Source organism: Furipterus horrens, unplaced genomic scaffold (assembly GCF_987537825.1).
Source record: "Furipterus horrens unplaced genomic scaffold, mFurHor1.1.pri manual_scaffold_2, whole genome shotgun sequence".
NCBI lineage: Eukaryota > Metazoa > Chordata > Mammalia > Chiroptera > Furipteridae > Furipterus > Furipterus horrens.
Genome location: NW_028327172.1, coordinates 38742273 through 38761389, shown reverse-complemented (window position 1 = coordinate 38761389; position 19117 = coordinate 38742273). Strand labels below are relative to the sequence as shown.

General features: G+C 43.9%; 1 protein-coding gene across 2 annotated transcripts in view; it reads right to left on the bottom strand.

Moving 5' to 3' along the window:
• Nucleotides 1-19117, bottom strand: part of IRAG1 (inositol 1,4,5-triphosphate receptor associated 1) — a 70059-nt gene that overhangs the window by 36084 nt on the left and 14858 nt on the right. For both annotated transcript variants that reach the window (XM_090264050.1, XM_090264053.1), the window contains exons 5-9: nt 18523-18605; nt 17493-17534; nt 15775-16380; nt 13504-13582; nt 2274-2397 (exon numbers count right to left, since the gene is read on the bottom strand). In XM_090264050.1, coding sequence (XP_090120176.1) covers nt 2274-2397; nt 13504-13582; nt 15775-16380; nt 17493-17534; nt 18523-18605 — 934 coding nt within the window. The remainder of the gene's footprint in view (nt 1-2273; nt 2398-13503; nt 13583-15774; nt 16381-17492; nt 17535-18522; nt 18606-19117) is intronic.

Below are 19117 nucleotides of genomic sequence, written 5' to 3'. Positions count from 1 at the left end.
TCAACTAGTAGTTTTATGGGAAACCCTTTGTAGGTAACTCTGCTTTTCTCATGCTGCTTTTAAGATTCTCTCTTTATCTTTAACCTTTGGCATTTTAATTCTGATGTGCTTTGGTGTGGTCCTCTTTGGGTCCAAATTGTTTGGGACTCTCTGTGCTTCCTGGACTTATATGTCCATTTCCTTTGCCAAATTAGGGAAGTTTTCTTTTATCATTTTTTTCAAATAAGTTTTCAGTTTCTTGCTCTTCCTCTTCTCCTTCTGACATCCCTATATTTTGGATGTTGGTGTGTTTGGAGATGTCCCAGAGAGTCCTTACACTCTCCTCATTTTTCAAAATTATTTTTTCTTCTTGTTGTTCTGGTTGAAAGCTTATTTCTTCCTTGTTCCAAATCATTGATTTGAATCCTGGCTTCCTCCCCTCCACTGATGGTTCCCTGTAGATTTTTCTTTATTTCACTTAGTGTAACCTTCATTTCTTCCTTTATGTTGTTGCTATACTCAATGAGTTCTTTGAGCCTCCTTATCACCAGTGTTTTGAACTCTGCATCTGATAGGTTGGCTATCTCTGTTTCATTTAGTTCTTCTTCTGGGGTTTTGTTTTGCTCTTTGATTTTGGCCACATTTATTTGTCTCCTCAATTTGGCAGCCTCCCTGTGTTTGTTTCTGTGTATTAAGTAGAGCTTCTTTGACTCCTTGTCTTAGCAGTGTGTCCTAGTGTAGAAAAGGCACCTGTAAATTGTGTGGGGCGGAGTCTTAGATAATCACCAGGGTTGGGCAACCTACTTCACCACTTTGTGACTCTGTGTTGGGGGTGGGCTCAGAGAGGGGACATTGCTGCTGCCTGGTTTCTGGAGGTTTGCTCAGCACCCGCCCCATTTCCAGTTACTTCACCCACTTCCCATATGCAACTGGCATGCTTCCAGCTGTTGCCCTAGTGGTGTATACCAGAGTGAGTCGTTTTGCATATGTTCTAAGTCCATGCAGGTCCTTTAAGCCTAGTCTGAAATCCAGCTGTTTTTTCTGCTGCCCTAATCCCCACTGGTTTTTACAGCCAGAAGTTATGGGGATTTATCTTTCTGGTACTGGAACCCTGGGCTGTGTAGTCTGGCCTGGGGCTAGAATTGCTCACTCAAAAGGTATTCCTCCTGATTTTTATCTGCCATATGTGAACGTTGGATTGTTTGTTCCACTGCTGCCGTTGCCTCCCCATGTCGTACAGTGTCTTCTCACCTCTTCGTTGTTTCTGCAATTCCACCCCTCCTACCTGGCTGGATGAATGTGGCTTCTTTAAATCCTTGGTTGTCAGACTTCCATAAAGCTCAATTTTCTGATGATTCTCTGTGTTATTTGTTTTGAGACCTAGCTGTAATTCTATGGTTGTGTGAGGAGGTGAAGCATGTCTACTTATGCCTCCATCTTGATTAGAAGTTCCCTCTACCACCTTTCTTGATATTGGTTTAGTTGTTCGATCCCTTTGAGTATTTCCCCCATGAGTCTGTTTTTGGTGACTATAGTGTGGAATTTGAACATATAATACCTGATGGGAAAAACTTCCTTTCCTTTCATATTTACCCCTAAATCAAGAAATTCTGTCATGTCTGGTAGCTCCTCCTAATGGCCTTGGTGCCAAACAGTTTAGTCCCCAGGTTTCTGGGCTTGGTAGGAAGCTTCATTTGCAGGCACCACCAAGTCCCTATTGCTTAATGGTAACCTTATCCTCTCTCTTTTATATTCTAAACTGTTCACTTTTCAACTTAGTTATCAGGACTTGTTATGTGTGGATAAAACACTAAGTCCATGTTCACACACCATCTCATTTATCTACCAATAATAGATCCCTGTTGTATAGGTGAGGAGGCTGAGGCTTGGGAAGTGAAGCCATTTTCTCCCCATGTGTAGAAGAGCCTGGTAGTTTTGCCAAGTAATCCTTCTTCATGTGGTTCCAAATGTCCTACATCTCTATCTATGCAGATATCAGATCAAAAATTCTCTCATAAGTGGTAGAGCTGGAATTAAAACCAGACCTCCTAGCTATCATGAGCCTCTTGGTGACCCTTATGCACACCTAAGAACCCCACCTACTCTCTGGGTTGGAGCCACTCCACCTGGTCCTTTATTATTCTTTTTATTTTGGATGCATTTGCCTTGTCTGGACCATTGGAACCTGACCTGTTTGGGGTCAAAAGTCAAGGCTGGTGCACTTCTGTGTCCCATCTAGAATTTAACATGGGCCACCTAATACAGGTCTTCTGCAACCCATGCCCTGATTTTACCTTCCAGGGAGAGACTTGTGGACCCGCAATTTGCGCAGTAGCATGTCAGAAATATTGGGCATGACATCCAAGCCACTCTTTGACTCTTCTTCCTCAATAGCTGGGGACAGTTCAGAAGGGAGCCCTGAAAGAAAAAAGTGATTAACTTATATGTCTGTCTGAAATCACTGTAGTACTCTTGGCAACTTGGTTCAGTGGCTAGGAAGAACTTTAACATTTATAAGAACCTAATTATATTCCAGAGGCTTTATAATTGTTATTTTAGCCTGACAATGACTCAATAAGCTAGAACTTTATTTTTTCATTTTACAAGTGGGTAAACCAACACTCAACAAGGTTAAGAATTTGCTTAAGGTCACAGACTAGTAAATGGCATAGGCAGACTTCAAATCAATTCTGTTTGCTCCAAATTCTACGTTCTTCCCATTGCTTCCCAGAGTACCAAGCAGGTTCTTGTGTCTGGGGTCAATGGTTGGTTTCTGGCAATGGGAAGCTGGTTGGCTATTTGGCATAATGTTTGTAAAACTTCCCTCTCTTTAGCAGGTTTTTCAGAAGGCCTGTTGCCCAATTATTCTTCCTCAAATGAATTCAACAGTTCAATCTGTGGCCTACCTAGAAATCAGCATCTGGTTCCATATTCCCATAGGTAGGAATAGAAACAGAATTTTTCCAGGGAAAATCTAAGGTCATTAGGTCTTTTAAAGATCTCAAAAATAAATGCCTCCTAGTCAACAGAACAAATAAACAGCCTTTTTTTTTTTTTTTTTATCTCCTAAAACTATCTGGAGTCTTGTTCTGCAGGCAGAAAGAACAAATGAAATATTTTTTTTCTCATAAATCTTTCTCCTGTTTGAAGACAGCTCTTGTACCTCTCCAACAATTTTTCTTCTCCAGGCTCTAGCCCCATTTTCCCAGATGCTCACTATGACCCACTGTGGCCCATGGCCTCTAGCTATCATCCCCTGCCTGCACACATCTGTTGCTGTCCCAGAGGCCCAGATGTGCTCTTACAAGGTCTTAGCTCAGGAAAACATTGGCACATGTCCCTGCCATTTGCATTTGTTATTCATGCAGCGTAGACTGGTGTGCCTTACTATGGGCTCATGGTACATTTAGGATTAAAAAGTCCCAAATCTCTTTTACTTGAGCCAAGCCAGGTATCTTTATCCCATACCGTGGTTACTTTCCATTTGCATGCAGGACTTTATAGACTTATGTTTTACCATCTCTAATGGGTTTTGACCCAGAAGATTTCTGACCTGCTCAATTATTTTCTAGAATTGTAGGCCAGGCTATAGGCATAGTTCTGGTAGCCATTCAAATGGAGCTAAGATTGAGAGTCATGTGAATTAGAAGCCTCCTCACCAAGGGAGACCATGCAGAGAGAAGCAGAGGCATACTTTGGCTCAAGGTAAATACTGCTTAAATACTTTGAGCTTTCCAATAGCAGAATGGTGTTCATGAGTTTCCTGGTACTCAAGGAATCCCAGAAAAGTCTGGAGGGTCATTTATCTGATATGGGGCACTCAGTGGTTCTTCTTTGAGTATATGATTGAACTATATATTCTCTTATTTACCTGTCACCTCTTGGGTTCCGTCCTGGTATTTATTGCTTTCTGACATTTCCATATGACAGATAATAAGTCCTGTGGTGCTTCTGGCCTTATTCTACCAACGCCCAGCAGGTCTAATAATCAAGTGAAAACCACACCAGGGGCTTTTGCTTAGAAAACTGCCCTTGGTTGAGCATCCCTCTGCCCCCAAATAGTGCCTCATCAGGACTTCTAGGCCTGCTAAAATGGTTGTCTGAAGAGTGATCCAAGAACTGATGGATCCCAGAATCAGCCAATCTCTTCTTAAACTCAACCAAATGAACTGAACAATAACAACAAATTTTAAAATCAACCGAAAATATACCAGCAACTTTCAAATACAGAAAAAGCCAATAATTTCTTAAAATAATGGCCTGAGAAAGATGAAACTTATCGGAAATAAATGTAGAGCCCTTACCCTTGATAACCCTTTCTTCTTCCCTCAAAGATTCAGTACTAAGAGGAAGATGAGAGAAAAAAATCTGACAAAAAGTGCAATACAGCAGAATGAGAAGGGAAGCAGACTGAGGAGGTGAGCAGGCAGGTGGCCGAGGAGATTCAGAGTGTTTCCCTTGAGTAGAAAGGTCTCCATGCCACCATTACAATACTCCAACCAGCATAAAAACTGCCCGTGCTGCTATTCGCTTTTTTTAATGAGGAGGAAGGACTGCACAGTAGTCTACCAGAGCTAAATATGTAGAAAAATATGGAGGGATTTACCAGAAAGGGAAATGAAAAGAAAGTAAATAAAACAAGCTTTTCTGATGGAGTGAGACACATGGAAAGCCCCAGTTGAAGCTGTTCCCCCCAACCCCCCACCTGCCATCTCTGAGGAATAGCATAGTGGCCAAACTCCTTGGAATTTGTCTCCTTTCCTTCCTTTACCAGAGAGGATAGTGAGAGTGACTGCTGGCAGTAGCTGGATCAAAGCTGGGAAATAAATACCCGAGTAGACTGTCTCTATAATTCTACCCTGAATTGGTGAAATAATCCATAACCCACCACTCCCCACCTAAGGGAATAAGAAAAGTCCCCACTTTGGTGTAATAAACTCAAGTGTTGGACTATGAATAAAGTTAGAAAAAGAGAAGAAACCAACCTCACAAACACCACTATGCACAGCTCCATCTGAACTTCCCTCTTTCCCCACCATCTGGCAATAACGAAGCAGGCACAGAACACCCCGTCCTCAACTAAGCACTGCAGGGAGGACAGAGATCACAGATAAGGTAAGAAGGAGTCAGATAAAACTGACCTGTACACTGTATCTGGATAAAGAAAAAATCCAGGTAGAAATGCCCATGTAAAAAAGAAATAAAATAAAAACAAGTGGCATGGCAACTATATAAAAATACTATAGTCAAAATAGGAAGGAGAAAAGGAAGGAAAGTATAAAGGAAAGAAGAAAGGAAACATAGAGGAGACAGATGTCCGGATAAAAACAGAGATGCAATGAACACAGCAGAAATGCATTTTTGTGCGAAATGTATACCACAAATTCCTTGATTTGTGGAAAAATTAGAACCTGAAAAATATTAAAGTCGGAAATCAGAGATAAGATGAGAGGATAACACAAAGATGGAAGAAGATTACAATAAAAGGAAATAAATTGAAGACCAAAATAACAGAATTAAGCAGGAAATTATAAAAGGACAGAACTAACCAATGTGTTGAAAATATGAAAGACTAAAACAGATACAGCCTCAAACTGAATTAGTGAGGAGGCTGGGAGAGATTGAGGTGAGAACAAGGTATGTAAAGAAGGAAAGATGGAAGCATTTGGAGATGGAATAATGAATCTGCACTTGAGGCAATGAAGAGAAATTTATGGATCACGGTGTCTCTGAAGTAATGAACAAAAGAAATAAAGAACATATCCAGAGATAGATGAGAAGAAAAATTGTCCCTAACTGAGATAAAAGCTGACCTTGAAGACTGCATTTTATATATGTATAAATACTTCTCCAACTACCATCATAGAAAGAATAAGCCATCTACAGGGAGAGGTGAGGATTGAGGGGTGCTGGAAATAGCTGGTCTCAGACCTCTCTACAATATTGAATAATGTGTAGCATTCACAAAGTTCTGAAGAAAAAAGTGACCCAGAATTTATAACCATACAAGCTGTCCTTCAAGAATTAAAGACAACATTTTGCCCTGGCCAGTATGGCTCAGTTGGAGCATCATCCTGTACAGCATAATGTGGGTTCAATTCCCAGTCAGGGCACACACCTAGGTTGCAGGTTCAATCCCTGGTTGGGGTGCATATACAAGGCAACCAATTGATGTTTCTCTCTCACATCAATATTTCTCTCTCTCTCTCTGTCTAGCCTTTCCTCTTTCTCTAAAAGCAATGGAAAAATATTCTCAGGTGAGGATTAAAAAAGAAAAAGAATTAAGGACAACATTTTCAACCATGCTAGGATTCAGGGAACACAGCACCTCTGAGCCTGTTTAGGAAAACTATTGAATAATGAAATACAGCTAAAGAAGACATACATCAAAATTATAAAATTGGGAATGGGCAGCCATAGTAAAGGGATTAGTGGTGAGCATTAAATCCTTTCACATATAAGTTTAAGGCTTAAAAAACTAAGAAAATCATGAATAAAATGTAAATACTATAAACTTAACAATATAAAAAGAATTATTTATCATTGGTATATGTGGAGGTGAAAAGGTAGGAAGAAATAATAAAGGTCCATTTCATCTTTTCCAGTAGGGAGTAATTAATCCAAATTTGAAGCATGTGATGTAAAGTACCTTGATGACCCCACACCCTTAATGCATTTCATAATATATACTTTAAACCTTTAAAAACAATTTTTTTTCTGGAGAAAGCAATTACCAAAATTCAGCAGGTCCTACAATTTCACTTCACTTTAACTGAAATTCAGTTAAATTTTAATACATTTTATTAAAAAAAAGTCTTTCTAGCAATATAACCTCTCTCCTTCCTCCTCCTGTATTTGTGGGGAAGGGGACATTTGGTGTAAGCTATTTTTACTTTCTTCTTCATATTTTTCACTACTAGTTGAATTTTAAAATAATGAACAGGAGCTAATTTTAACAAAAGCATTAAATTTATTTTTTAAATACCTGCCTATACTAGCTCATTCCAATGAAAGTGTTTGTTTCTGGCACTTTCAGGGACTTGGAAAAGCAACTTTTGGTTTGTGGTTAGAGGTGCTCTGAGCCCCTGGGTGACCCCTAAAAGGCCAAAGCTACTGGCTGGGGATAAACTTTCTTCAGATCAATCTCAGTGAGGCCTTTCCCTCTCCTGGGACTGAGGGCTCTGAGCCCAGACTAGGGTGCCTGGAAAGACTGCAATTTAATGCACATCTTTGCCTCAGGCCACACTTCATAGCCATTGGCACCTGGATCAGGATAATGAAAGCCATTTCAACAGCTACCATTTACTGAACATCAACTCTGCCTCAGACACACTCTCTCATTCTTCCTTACAACTCTGCAAAGGAAACATTGCTAAACTCATTTTCTGGGGAAACAGCAGGCTAGGAAACTGAGGTTCAGCTAAGTTAATTAGATGCCCCGGGGTCCCAGCTGGTGCGTGTAGAGCCAGGATGCCAGACCAGGCCTGTCAGATTGTAGCTTCCAAGCTGCTCCCTATTGCTGTTCAACTTGTCCAAACCCAAACTTGCTATCTTTATTGTCCACTGAGCTTCTTTGTGCTCCCAGTCCTGATTAATGGCACCTTCATGCCCTCAGCCACGCAGACAGACTTCTGGGGGTCTCCCTGGTCTCCCTCTCAACCTCATCTCCTCCCCGAGTCCTGCCAAGCTGGCCTCCACAGAACTCTTAATCCTGTCCTCACATCCCCGCCTGTCCATTTCAGTCTGCAGTCTCCTCACCGCTCACCAGGCTGTTTCTACACCCTTGTACCTGGTCTCCCTCCCTCCACAGTCTCCTGTTTTAATCCAGCTTTCATAATCTGTCCAAAATTATCCTCAAACAATTTGTATCCTGGTTCTCTGGCTTTACAAGAGGCACTGAATAAAGCTCAGACTCATTAATTGGCCCTCAAAGCCTTCAGTTGCCCTGATTTCCACCTACACTCCACCCTTGCTGCCCATCCCTCTGGAACATATGGGCCATATTTGACTCAGAAGGATTCCTCTGTTCCCAGAACATGCCAAACACTAGACAATGCCTGCATTCCTTTGCTCCTGCTGCGCCTTCTGCCTGGGATTCCCTTCTCTTCCTCATCTCAAAAATGCTTCTCCTGGAAACCTGTCCTGACTTACTCACCACCACGGAGCTGGCTGCTCGTTCCTCCATGTGGTTTCCTACAGCAGCACCTCACCAGCTAATTAATACTAATAGAGAACATGATGGATCTTAGAAGTAAAAACATCAGATAAATAAATTTGACTCTTATAAAAACCAAATTTTTAAAAAGAAAATTAACCATGGCAGGTGTTCAATAAATGCATCCTTCCTCCTATTTTCTCTCATTTCTAGGATCTGAGTGGTTAAGAGCTCTAGCTTCACCACTTACCACCTGCATGGCCTTGGACAAGTTTCTTATTCTATAGATGCTTCAGTTTGCTCATGTATAAAATAGGTATGACAGTAGCTACTTCACTGAGCTCATATAATGTTTTCAGGTGATGCTGGTCTTCTTCTTTTTTTTAATCCTCCCCCAAGGATACGTATATTGCTTTTAGAGAGAGAAAAGGGGTATGGGGAGGGGATTAAATGGTTGCTCCCCGTTGGTGCTCCAACCAGGGGATCAAAACCACAACCTAGATATATGCCCTGACTAGGGACTGAACCCGCAACCTTTTGATGTATAGGATGACGCTCCAACCAAGCTGCCTGGCCAGGGCCTAGTCTTTATACTAACAGAAAGCTGGCATACATTCTAATTCCTATTATCGAGGTTGTGGAACTCTATCCTGCCAGCTAAGAGGGTTGTTGTACTCTGTGCTTCAGTGTATAGGACGGTGTGATGGGCCACCATGTGTTTGACTGATATCTGCAGAGTTCTGACTTCCTTTTCCTACGTTCTGAAAACCGCATCAAAGAGCCTCATTCCCTCTGTATCCAGGACAAAAGACTGGGAGTCCTCCTTGGGAGCTGGGGAGGCTGGCCCTTTAACGTCTCTAAATACAGCAGTACATATGAGCTCATGCGGTAAACTCGAGTCTCTTATAATGATTGTTTGCTGTTCCTTTGGGAGAGGGGGAAGATCCTTATCAGAACATTCCAGAGTCTTAAGAATTTTGGCTCTCCTTCAGTTTCTGAGGACTGGGGCAGGGTTGGGGAGGCTTTTCCATGTTGCATGTGGTCTCTCCAACAATCCAACCAGTTCTCTTCACAGAGACTACTTGTAGGATGTTTGGATCTTGTTGGATCATTTGGAGGCCATTTCTAGCCAAAGACGTGAGACTGACGGTGGGTCAGTTCTTGGGCTGAATGCTGGGGATGTGGAGATGAAAAAGTGTCAGGCCCTGCCATCAGGCAGAGGGCTTTGTCTGGCTGTCACAATAGCCTAACAGCCTCCTAATTGGTCTCTTTGTCTGCACTTCTGAGCCCCTTTCCCAGACCAATCCACTGGCCATAGCATTTTCCGAGGTTTCATTCTGCTCTTAGAACGAGCACTAGAATGCAGAGTAGGAACTACTATGTGGTTCACCCTCCCCAGCATCTTGGGGTCCTCAGCAACTCATTCCTCCTTTTTAGGTTCAGCATATGTTGTTGCTTCTACCAGGAATGTCCCTGCCCCAAGAACCCCCATTCAGTCTTTAGATAGCTGCTCAAATATCACTCTTCTAGGGAAGACTTTTCCAGCACCTCCAGATCCTTCTCCCTTATAAAATCTATCACAGTATGAAAGAGACTGTTTGAGTGTTTCTCTAATCTTTGTACTCCTAGATAATAAGAACTCTTCTTATTCCTCGACCACTGGGTTTATTTCTATATATGGAAATTATTAATTAATATATTAAATGATAAAATGTACATTATTCTTTCAATACATATCCAAAGCAATTTGATAAAATTTAACACACATCTTGAAACTTGCAAGAGAAGAATATTTCTTTAAAGAATAAAAACAGAAAATATAAGTATATAAACTAAAATAGAAAAAGATATATGTAATAAAAGATAAAATATATAAAATGTAAAATATATTTTTATCTTTTATTATATATTATATCTTTTTCTATTTTATATAAACTAATAGGCAAAAATTAAAATAGTGCCTTTATTTAATAATCAGACACAATATGATCCTTGAAAAAAAAACAAAAAAGCAACTCAATTATAAACAGAAGCAAGACAGGCATTCTCCTTATCATCATTACCATATTAGAGAATGTTGGAAATAAAACATATATAGATATAGAAGAAAAATACATACACATTTACACACAACCACACAACTAAGACAAATAGTAAATTTGATAAAATGAAAAGGTTGTGAATTGGAAAAAGAAAGGCATTCTGCAAAGTGGTCAAGAGTCTTTGGCTTTAAATACATCTGGGTTCCAATCCTGGCTTCAACAATTAATAACCATGTGGGCTTAACCTCCACAACCCTCAGTTTGCTCATTTGCAAAATGGGTATAATAAGGTCCACTTCCCACAGTTATGAGCATTATATGAACTATTGTCAAATTTTTAGCACAGTACTTGGGACAAAGTAATGACTCTAATTATAGTAATTATACTCCTTAATCACTATAGTAATCACGCTGTACCATTTGGTAATAATAATATTATACAAGAAACATGTATGATAACCAAGCAGCACTCATCTGTGCCACTAGTTATCAACTAGAAAAATCTAATGAAAAATCTTCTTTATAAATAATCGAAAATATAAATCATGTGCAACATGTCCCAATTAGAGATGTGGGAGACGTATAAAAAGAACGTTAAATTTTTTAGAGGAAAAAGAATGGAAGACCTAAATTAATAGAGGGACAAACCATGTGCCTGAATGAGAACTAAATATTTGCAAGTTAAATAATTTAAAAATCTATAAGCTATAACAAACAAAGCTTAGACAGTTCTTCTGAATCCAATCTGCAGCTTTAGAGTAATTACAATTAAAATGCATAAAATGGTATCGATTTCACTTAGAGAATTAGGTAAATAAGAGGCAAACTGGAAAGGACCTGGAATTCTTGAATCTTAGGTCATCTAATCCAAGAGGGAGTAGAGACTGCAGAGGATGAGGAACATATTTTAAAACTCCATTAATTGGTGTCTGGACTGGGACATGAACTCAAATTTCCTGACTTCCTGTCCAGTAGTTTTTCCATTAATTTACATTGACTCTTTGCATCTAGGATATAATGAATATTCTGAAAAAGAAGGGCAAAGAAGGAGACATAACCCCCTTGCACACTAGAACATATGACAGGGCAACAGTAATTAAATGATGCAGCTCTGATCAGAATAAAAGAGAATCAAAGGCTCAGAACCACTCTTTGGAATATATAAAAAAGAAGTAGTATATAATTGTCTAAGCCACACTATAGCAAGAAATATAAACACCATTAAAATATGATTGAGGTAACAGGATCTTAAATCTTCAAATACCTGTATGTTAAAATAAATTTTAGAGGTATTAGCAAAATAAATATAAGTAGATCAAACTATAGATAAATTAACAGAAAATAGACTTGCTATCCCAATTAAACATAATTAATAGTTTTATAATGATTTAAATAATGGAAGACTTCTCAAAGGAAAAGATAGGCAAAAAAGAGTATATAAAAACTTTGATTTCTCTAAAATAACACAAAACTTGTTTAAAAGCAAAAAAATGATAAAATAAAAAACTAAGAAAAATACAACCGACAAACAGCTAATACTTATAGAGTTTATACACATGACCAACAAAAACAAACCAACCAACAAAAAACCCAAGACCCAATTGGTAATTCACCCAATAAGGGAAATAAACAGAAATGAATATTTAAAAATTTAAAGTTTGAGCTTTCTTGCAAGCAAATTAATTAAAATAATAATGAAGTGGCATTTCATACTAATAATAACACATTGCAATTGTTATTATTTTTATTGGTTATCTGCGTCTCACTGTATTCTTGCCAATAAGGAGCAAAAGCAAAGCAAAGCAATTCTAGTGTGGGTCGTTCTCAGGAGAAAGGTTCCCCACTCAGTCTTTGCCCAGAGCTTTATATTTTGGAGGCAATTCGGTAAATGCAAATGTTTCTGCACTTTGACCCAGTGACTCTCAAGCCCGAGAATTTATCCCAAGGGAGTAAATTAAAGGAAGAAAGAAATAAACTACAAGTACAAAGTTGTTTATGGTAGGGTTGTTCATCATAGTTAAAAGAACTGTAAACATATGAAATACCCAACAATAGATACAATAATACAAAAGGATAATATGTACCCATTAAATGATAAATGTGAGAATGAGTCAAAATGTGAAATTAGTTATGAAGTAAATTTTAAAAAGTAGGAACAGGAAATTATATCTACCATCAAATTAATTATGAAAAATTATAAATATGGGTAAATACCAGAAAAAAAATGAAAGTGTTGTTTTTCAGAATTTGTGGGGTTATGGGTGAAATTTTAAGGTCAACCTTCTCCTAGTGTTTTGAATCTGATTTAATAAACAAGTTAAAAATTAAAAGTAGAGCAGTATATAATAATTTTTCCCAAGATTTCCTCTAAAAATGGTTAATTTTTTTTAAATGAGTACTTTAAAAAATCGTTGGCTTGGGATGGTGAACACACAATACAATATACAGATGTGTGTTATAGAATTGTACACCTGAAACCTATAGGATTTTATTAACCAATGTCACCCCGATAAATTCAATAAAAAGGAAAATAATACATTAATAAATAATAATAATACAATAAAAACTAAAAAATTGTTGGAAATTTTACTTCTGGAATTTTTTGTTAATGTTGAATAGGTAGGTGTTAGTTGATGTACATTTCAGACAAGGTTCTTCCAGCATGGTTGGTGGCACTGGGGACATGCCCATATGACAATCCTTAAACAGAAGGCTTCTATGCTGAGACTGACCATGGGTAGCATGAGATATGAGATAACAGGAGAGGTGAGCCAGGGAGGGTGGGGGGCAGAGGGCGAGGGGGAGGGAAGGGGGAAAACACCCAAAGTCTCATTTTTTCAGAAGATGGGTCTGATAGAATGGCTGGGTGGGGACTTGCAGTCACTGAGAGGAAAGGGCTGGGGTTTGGACTTTGTGGTGACAGCAGATTAGATAGCAGGAGATGACTCTGATGTCTTGAAAAGAGGAACTGTTCTATTTGGGTGGCTTCCTGGGTGTGAGAGGAAAAGAAAAAGGAAGCGTCAAAAGTTCAGGCCTGGGTCACCCTTTCAGACCCACTAGATGCTAACAAGGCTTAAGGAAGGCTAGCAGGGTCTAGAAGGAGAGCTGGTTGGAAGGAGACAGTTTAGAGGTTCTCTCAGCGGGCAGACAATATGATCTGACTAGTTTGTTCTTCTGCAAGTACTTTCTGAGGGCCTGCTCTGTGGATGGTCACACTCACCACTGGGACAGACAGACAAAGGCTCTGCCAGGAAGTCCAGGGTTTATACTTTCACATTCTCTGATCAGCTCTGACCTGAGGAGAGCATCTGCCATGACCCCGCCTACCTTTTTCCTGCTCAGCCGCTTCACTGAGGTCTGGAAGCTTGATCCCCACTAAGTTCTGATTTCTCATCAGGATGTGCTCCTTTTTAGAAAAAGCAAAAGACAGCATTTCAGATGAGGACATCAGACTGGACTCTTTCCTCAGTTCTGTCTATGGCTCTGTGGACACTCAGACCACTGTGGGAGACACCAGGGGCAGCCTCCAAAGTCAGTAGACAATCATGACAAAGTGACATCTGAGGGGCACCAGGAAGATGGCCCTTCTCCCAGCCCATAAAGGTACCTGAAACCCCACCAGTGGCACCACATTCCTTGAGTTAAGAGCTATCTGCTTTGTAAATAAGCCTGTGGGCCTCCAGGTGAATGAGCTGGGAGGCGCACTGTGGCTGAAGGCCAGGGGACAGACAGAAACAGAGCCTGAGGCTCTGGGGATGGGAGGGTCCCCTGGATGTGTGTGTGGTTGCCACTGGAAACTCTTTGCTGAGCTCATGGCTGTGCCCTGAGCTGCAGGAGCTTCCTGCCTGGTTGTTCTAGGCATTGAGCGCCCACTTGCAGGAATGTGGCCTGCCCCCATGCATTCTCAGTGGCCTGCTATGACACCTCTTGAGCTGTTAAACCCTACAGACAAATGAGGCCTGAGACTTACTGCCTCAAGTCAGCAGGCTCAGTGGTCACTGCCCTGTCTGGAACCTCAGCAGGCAGAGGTGGGAAAGAGATGGGGATTCTGACCACAGTATGTGGCACAGGTCAACTCACACTTACTTCAAGTCTATCAGCACCAGATCAGCGCCCCCAAGTGGAAATGCCTGACCCAGCTCCTCACCCTGTACTAAGAGATTCTGAGTCTTCCGTGTGGTAGAGGTCACTTGAATGGTTTGCTTCTTGGGTAAAGAGGGAAAGGATGAGGTATGTGGCCCAAATAGAAGTCACAGGCTAGGGCCCTTTACCTGTTTCCTCAGCAAGCCAGAGGCCCACAGCCAATCGGCTCTCAGCACACTGGGCGGTGCTCAGCTGCCGGGACAGAGGTTAGTGGGGTTGTGCCCCCAGGTTCTTTGTGGCTTTCTTTGCTGCAGAGAAAGCCTGCTGGGGTGTTGAGACGGGGGAGGGGACGGTGGCCTTCTGCCTGAACCTGGCCTCTCTTCATTGCCAGAGACCCATGAAGGCAAATACCTGGTTATCTGGCCCCCTTGGTACCACATTCCCAAGAGATCTGGAACTAAGGCCCAGCCTAGGCAGCCCTTCTAGGCCTGTGTTGACCCACTAATCAGTGAGGCCTTCCTGACAGGGTAGGGTTTTCTGTCTAAAATGTTAATGTCAGCAGTCAGGCCCCAGCTTCCCCTGATCCTCCAATTCTGCATCATGGAAGGTTTTTGAAAAGGACAGTGGTCAGCACTAGAGTATGTCCCTGCTAACACAGAAACATCCTCACTTGTGCTTGACTGCTACTGAGTGCCCCTGTTCCTTCCCTGTCTCACACCCCTCTATAAAGAAGACTCTTGTCCCACTCAAGCTCTGGGGGTGCCAGGTCCTACCCAGTGGAGTCCTGGTTGCCTTGGCCTGTGCAGCCTGGGTTGGCCCTCTGGGAAAGTGGGGACTGTATAAAAACTCCTTTGTCCTGTTGACCTCTTCTGTACCTCACATCATGGTCTTTCTCCCCTCCATCTCTGAACATCCCCAATCACCCCCTGCATAGGGTGGCAGCCCCATGGAAGACCAACATCTCTGGTTTGACGGCCAGTAAAAGGACATCATGGATGCTGGAAGAAATTCACCATAGTGGGGAGCAGTCCCTTGCGGCAACTATTATAGTTGGGGATGGATCTGAGGCCCTTTGTTAACAGACATCAGGAAGGAAAGCTTGGGGGCATGATAAAGGAAAAAGCTATTTCACCCTTGCCTAACCTAGTCCTAGGCATGACAAGGCACTCCATCAAGGGCTTCCTGTTTATGAGCCACCAGCTCCAGCTGGAGGTGGGAAAACACAGCCCAGCACTGAGGGCCCATGCGCCTCCATACACCCACCACATCCCCCTGAAATGTGGCATTGTGTGGCAGCTCTACCCCACACTGACCTCCCTCTAGCAAGTGGGCTCAAGGCACCTGAAACTGGTGTTTGTGAAGAACATACCGCACTGTGGGCTGATTTATCAGGCTTGGAAAGTTTAGGGCCCCCCAAGGCCCAAGTCCAGGCCAGAACTGCCCTGCCCCAGGGTCCAGCTCAGCTGAGAGGGACCTGGAGTGCACCCTGCCCCTCAGCTGGCTCCCATAACCCACCTCTCGGAGCTTGGTCAGTTTCTGCATCCGCACAGGCTGCACTTGTATCTGAAAGTCTTTGAGTCCGGGTGCTTTGGCCAGCTTGCTGCTGACTTTGCCCACAAAACGCTTTTCTTCCTCTGCCAGGGGCAGCTTGGCTAGCACTTTCTGCAGCCGAGGGCCAGGTTCTTCAGGGGTGCTGTCCCAGGAGACCCCCCGAAGCAAAGGCGGCCGGGAAGGAGAGGGTTTGGATGTAACCTGGGACCCTACTGGCTCTCCAGCTGTGCCTTTGTCCAGGGGGTCCTGGGGAGCTGCCCCTCCAGAGCCCTGGGCTGGACTTCTGGGCAGAGGGTTGCCCTCCCTGGCTGTCTTCAGGAGCAGCTTGTCCAGCTCACTCTCAGCAGGGCCAGGCTGGGGGCTGTTCAGAGCCATTTTCCCACTACTGCCTGTGCCAGAAGCTGGGCCCTTGGGTGTGGCCTCAGGGCACTGGAGGGGATCAAAGTTTTCCTTTTGTTCTATTGCACTCTCTTTGGATTTCTCAAATGTGGGAGAGCGAGGAGTCAGCCTTCCCTGAGACACTTTCCTCTGGTCATTTTGCTTCCGGTCAGCTAGCCCTCTGGGGAAATCCTGAAAGAGACAAGGTAGAATTGGGACCCTAGAGGCAGGCTGAGGAGGGGATGGGTGGGTCCACTTCTGCTGTGGGGCCTCTGACCCATAGGCCCCACTAAGGGATGTATGTGCAGGGGTGTGAGCTAGGTGGAAGTCTGAGCCAGCACAGAGGACCCACAGGTTTATAAAACACACAGGACAAGGGACCTGCTAGTCAATACCTGCCAAGGACTTCTGAAGGAGCTGGAGAGGAGAGAGGAACAGAAGGCAGCTAGGAAGGGGTCACATATTCTGACCTTGACTCAGTTGCCCCAGATTCTAGTCCTGGCTCTGCCTGGCAAAGCCCTTAACTTTTAGGGACTCGGATTTCCCATCAAGTTTGTGAACCCTCTGAAATCATATCCAAATATAAATACGCATGTGTGTGTATGTGTATGTGTGAGGTGTCTGTATTTTTCTGGGATGGGTATCCAGAGCTTTTAACAATTTCTCAGAGAGTTCCCTAATCCAAAAGAGGTTCAGAATAATCAGATGAGGTGGCTCTCGCCAAGGTGATAGCTTACTGCTCAGTTCATGCTCCTTTCATTTCCCACGGGAACGCTGCTTTGTGAGGAGCCAGTTGGGCTATGTCTGAATGCATTTGTGTGGCTGTTTTAGATGTGTGCTGCAACGCTCCCAGAGGACTCTAACCCACGCCCAGTTCCAGATGAGGCTGTATGGTATGCTGCCCTCAATCCCCTCGTGAGTGCTTTCCTCTGAGCAGGTGTGAGAAAAAGATGAGGTTTTCCTGGCTGCACCCAGCGAGAATCCCAACCAGCAGCTGGAGCTTTCCTGCTATTTTCACTAGAGCAGCAATCTTGCCTGACTCTTGCTGGGCCCAGTGGTCCCCCTCATCAGTGTCTGGGGGTGCAGGGCTACAGGCCAGCTCACCCTGGAGGTCGCCCCCAGTGAATCCTGCCTCCTCACTCTCTCCATCTCAGACTTCCTGTCACACAGGGCAGAGGAACTTTCTTGCTTCCCCAGCCTTGACCTTCCACTCATGTCCACCCACTCACAGGATGCCCAAAGCCAGCCCAGGCTCCCGGGACACTGTGTCTCCCACACCCAAACTGGGCAGTGCTCAAACTCACAGGCTCGCCAAGGTGAGGTGAAGAGACTCCGGCCTCATCCCACTTCTGCTGGAGAAATTAAACAAGAGTCAGTCAGTAACGTGAAGGGATTATATCTCCTCTTGAAATACCCCCAAGGAGACCTCAGCAGTGGCATGGATGCCTCCTCCACCCAGCACCCCCAATTCAGTGGGTCGTAAAGGGCCTCTCAGGGTAAGGGGTAAGAGGAGAGACTGGCTGGTATAGAAAACCCGAGTGGGGCCCCCGTTACCTGTGCTGGTGCTCCGAGCAGCGGGGACTGTGGGCCACTGAGTACATCCAAACCTGGAATGGTCCAGACACTGGTGAGTGCTGTCCAGCACCCCACACCCTCAGCTGTGCCTTTAGCAAACACATCTACCTCACCAGAATGTTCCCCCTTATCTCCCTCAGGCCTGGGAGCCACTAACCCCACCATGGGTTGAATGCCTCTCACATGCCAGGTTCTGTGGTGAATCCCCATTTAATCATCACAGAAATCACACAAGAACACTGAGGCAGAGGGAGAGCAAGGTCACACAGGACAAGTCAGTGGGGATACGGACCCAGGCTGCCTGGCTGAGCCTGAGCTTGCCCGGCTGCTCTCCCTGGCACCCTCCCTCCCCTGCTGGCCTGAGGCTGTGGCCCAGAACACAGCCTGATGAAAGGACAGAAGCCAAAAGCCCAGAGTGGCCCAAATAGAAGCTCTGAAACGACCTCTCTCTCTGTCTTCTCTCTAGGCAGAGAGTGCAAGCCACAGCCCCCTTCGGGCAGCCCTGCCCTGTGCTCACCCAGCCTACCTCCTCCCGGGCTAGATCTGTCTCCCCACATTAGCTCAAAACCCCAAAGTAACATCTATCTGCTGGTCTGAGGCAGGCCAGCCAGGCCCAGCTGGGAGCCCCTGGGGAGGGGCCCAAACAGGGGTCTGCCTGGGGAGCCTGCAAGATGAGAGGCTTCGTGGTCAGGCCAGGGGAGGGGCCGAGCTGCCACCAGAAGGGAGAAACCAGGGCAGGCAATTCCGAGGAGGCTGGACCTCACCAGGCAGCGTGGGGACCGAGAGCGAGTTGCTCCTTGAGGATGTAGGAGAAGCTCCGGGGCTGAGGTTTGGGGAAACAGCTGTTGAGACAAACGTAAATTGGCCAGCATTGGTGAAGCTTTAGGACTTCAGCCTAACAAAGGCATCTTTGCAGGTATTTCTGACCTCTGGGAACTGGGTCTTCCTCATTGAGATCAGGGGCTGATTCTGGACTGCCATTAAAGGGTCCTACCACCAGCCCAGCAGAGGGGGCACCAGGGTCATCTACAGAGGTGACGACCAGGGTCATCTACAGAGGTGACGACCAGGGTCACAGTCCTCAGCCTGCCTGGCCTGGCCTCAAAGCACCTTGTAGAAACAGAGGACCTGGCTTTGCTCGGAGGGGACAGATGCAAAGGCTGCACCTCCTAGACTTGACAGGATGGCCCTGATTTCAAATGCTCCCCTAGCCGTCTCAGTAAATTCAGACTTGTCTAGAGCTTGCCTCAACTCTTTTCTCAGGAAAAAGACTGACTTTAGCCAAAGGTGTAGCAGGGTGGATTTCAGGGCCCAGGAATGTCTTCCTTTTAATCCAGAAATTTCATACAGACAC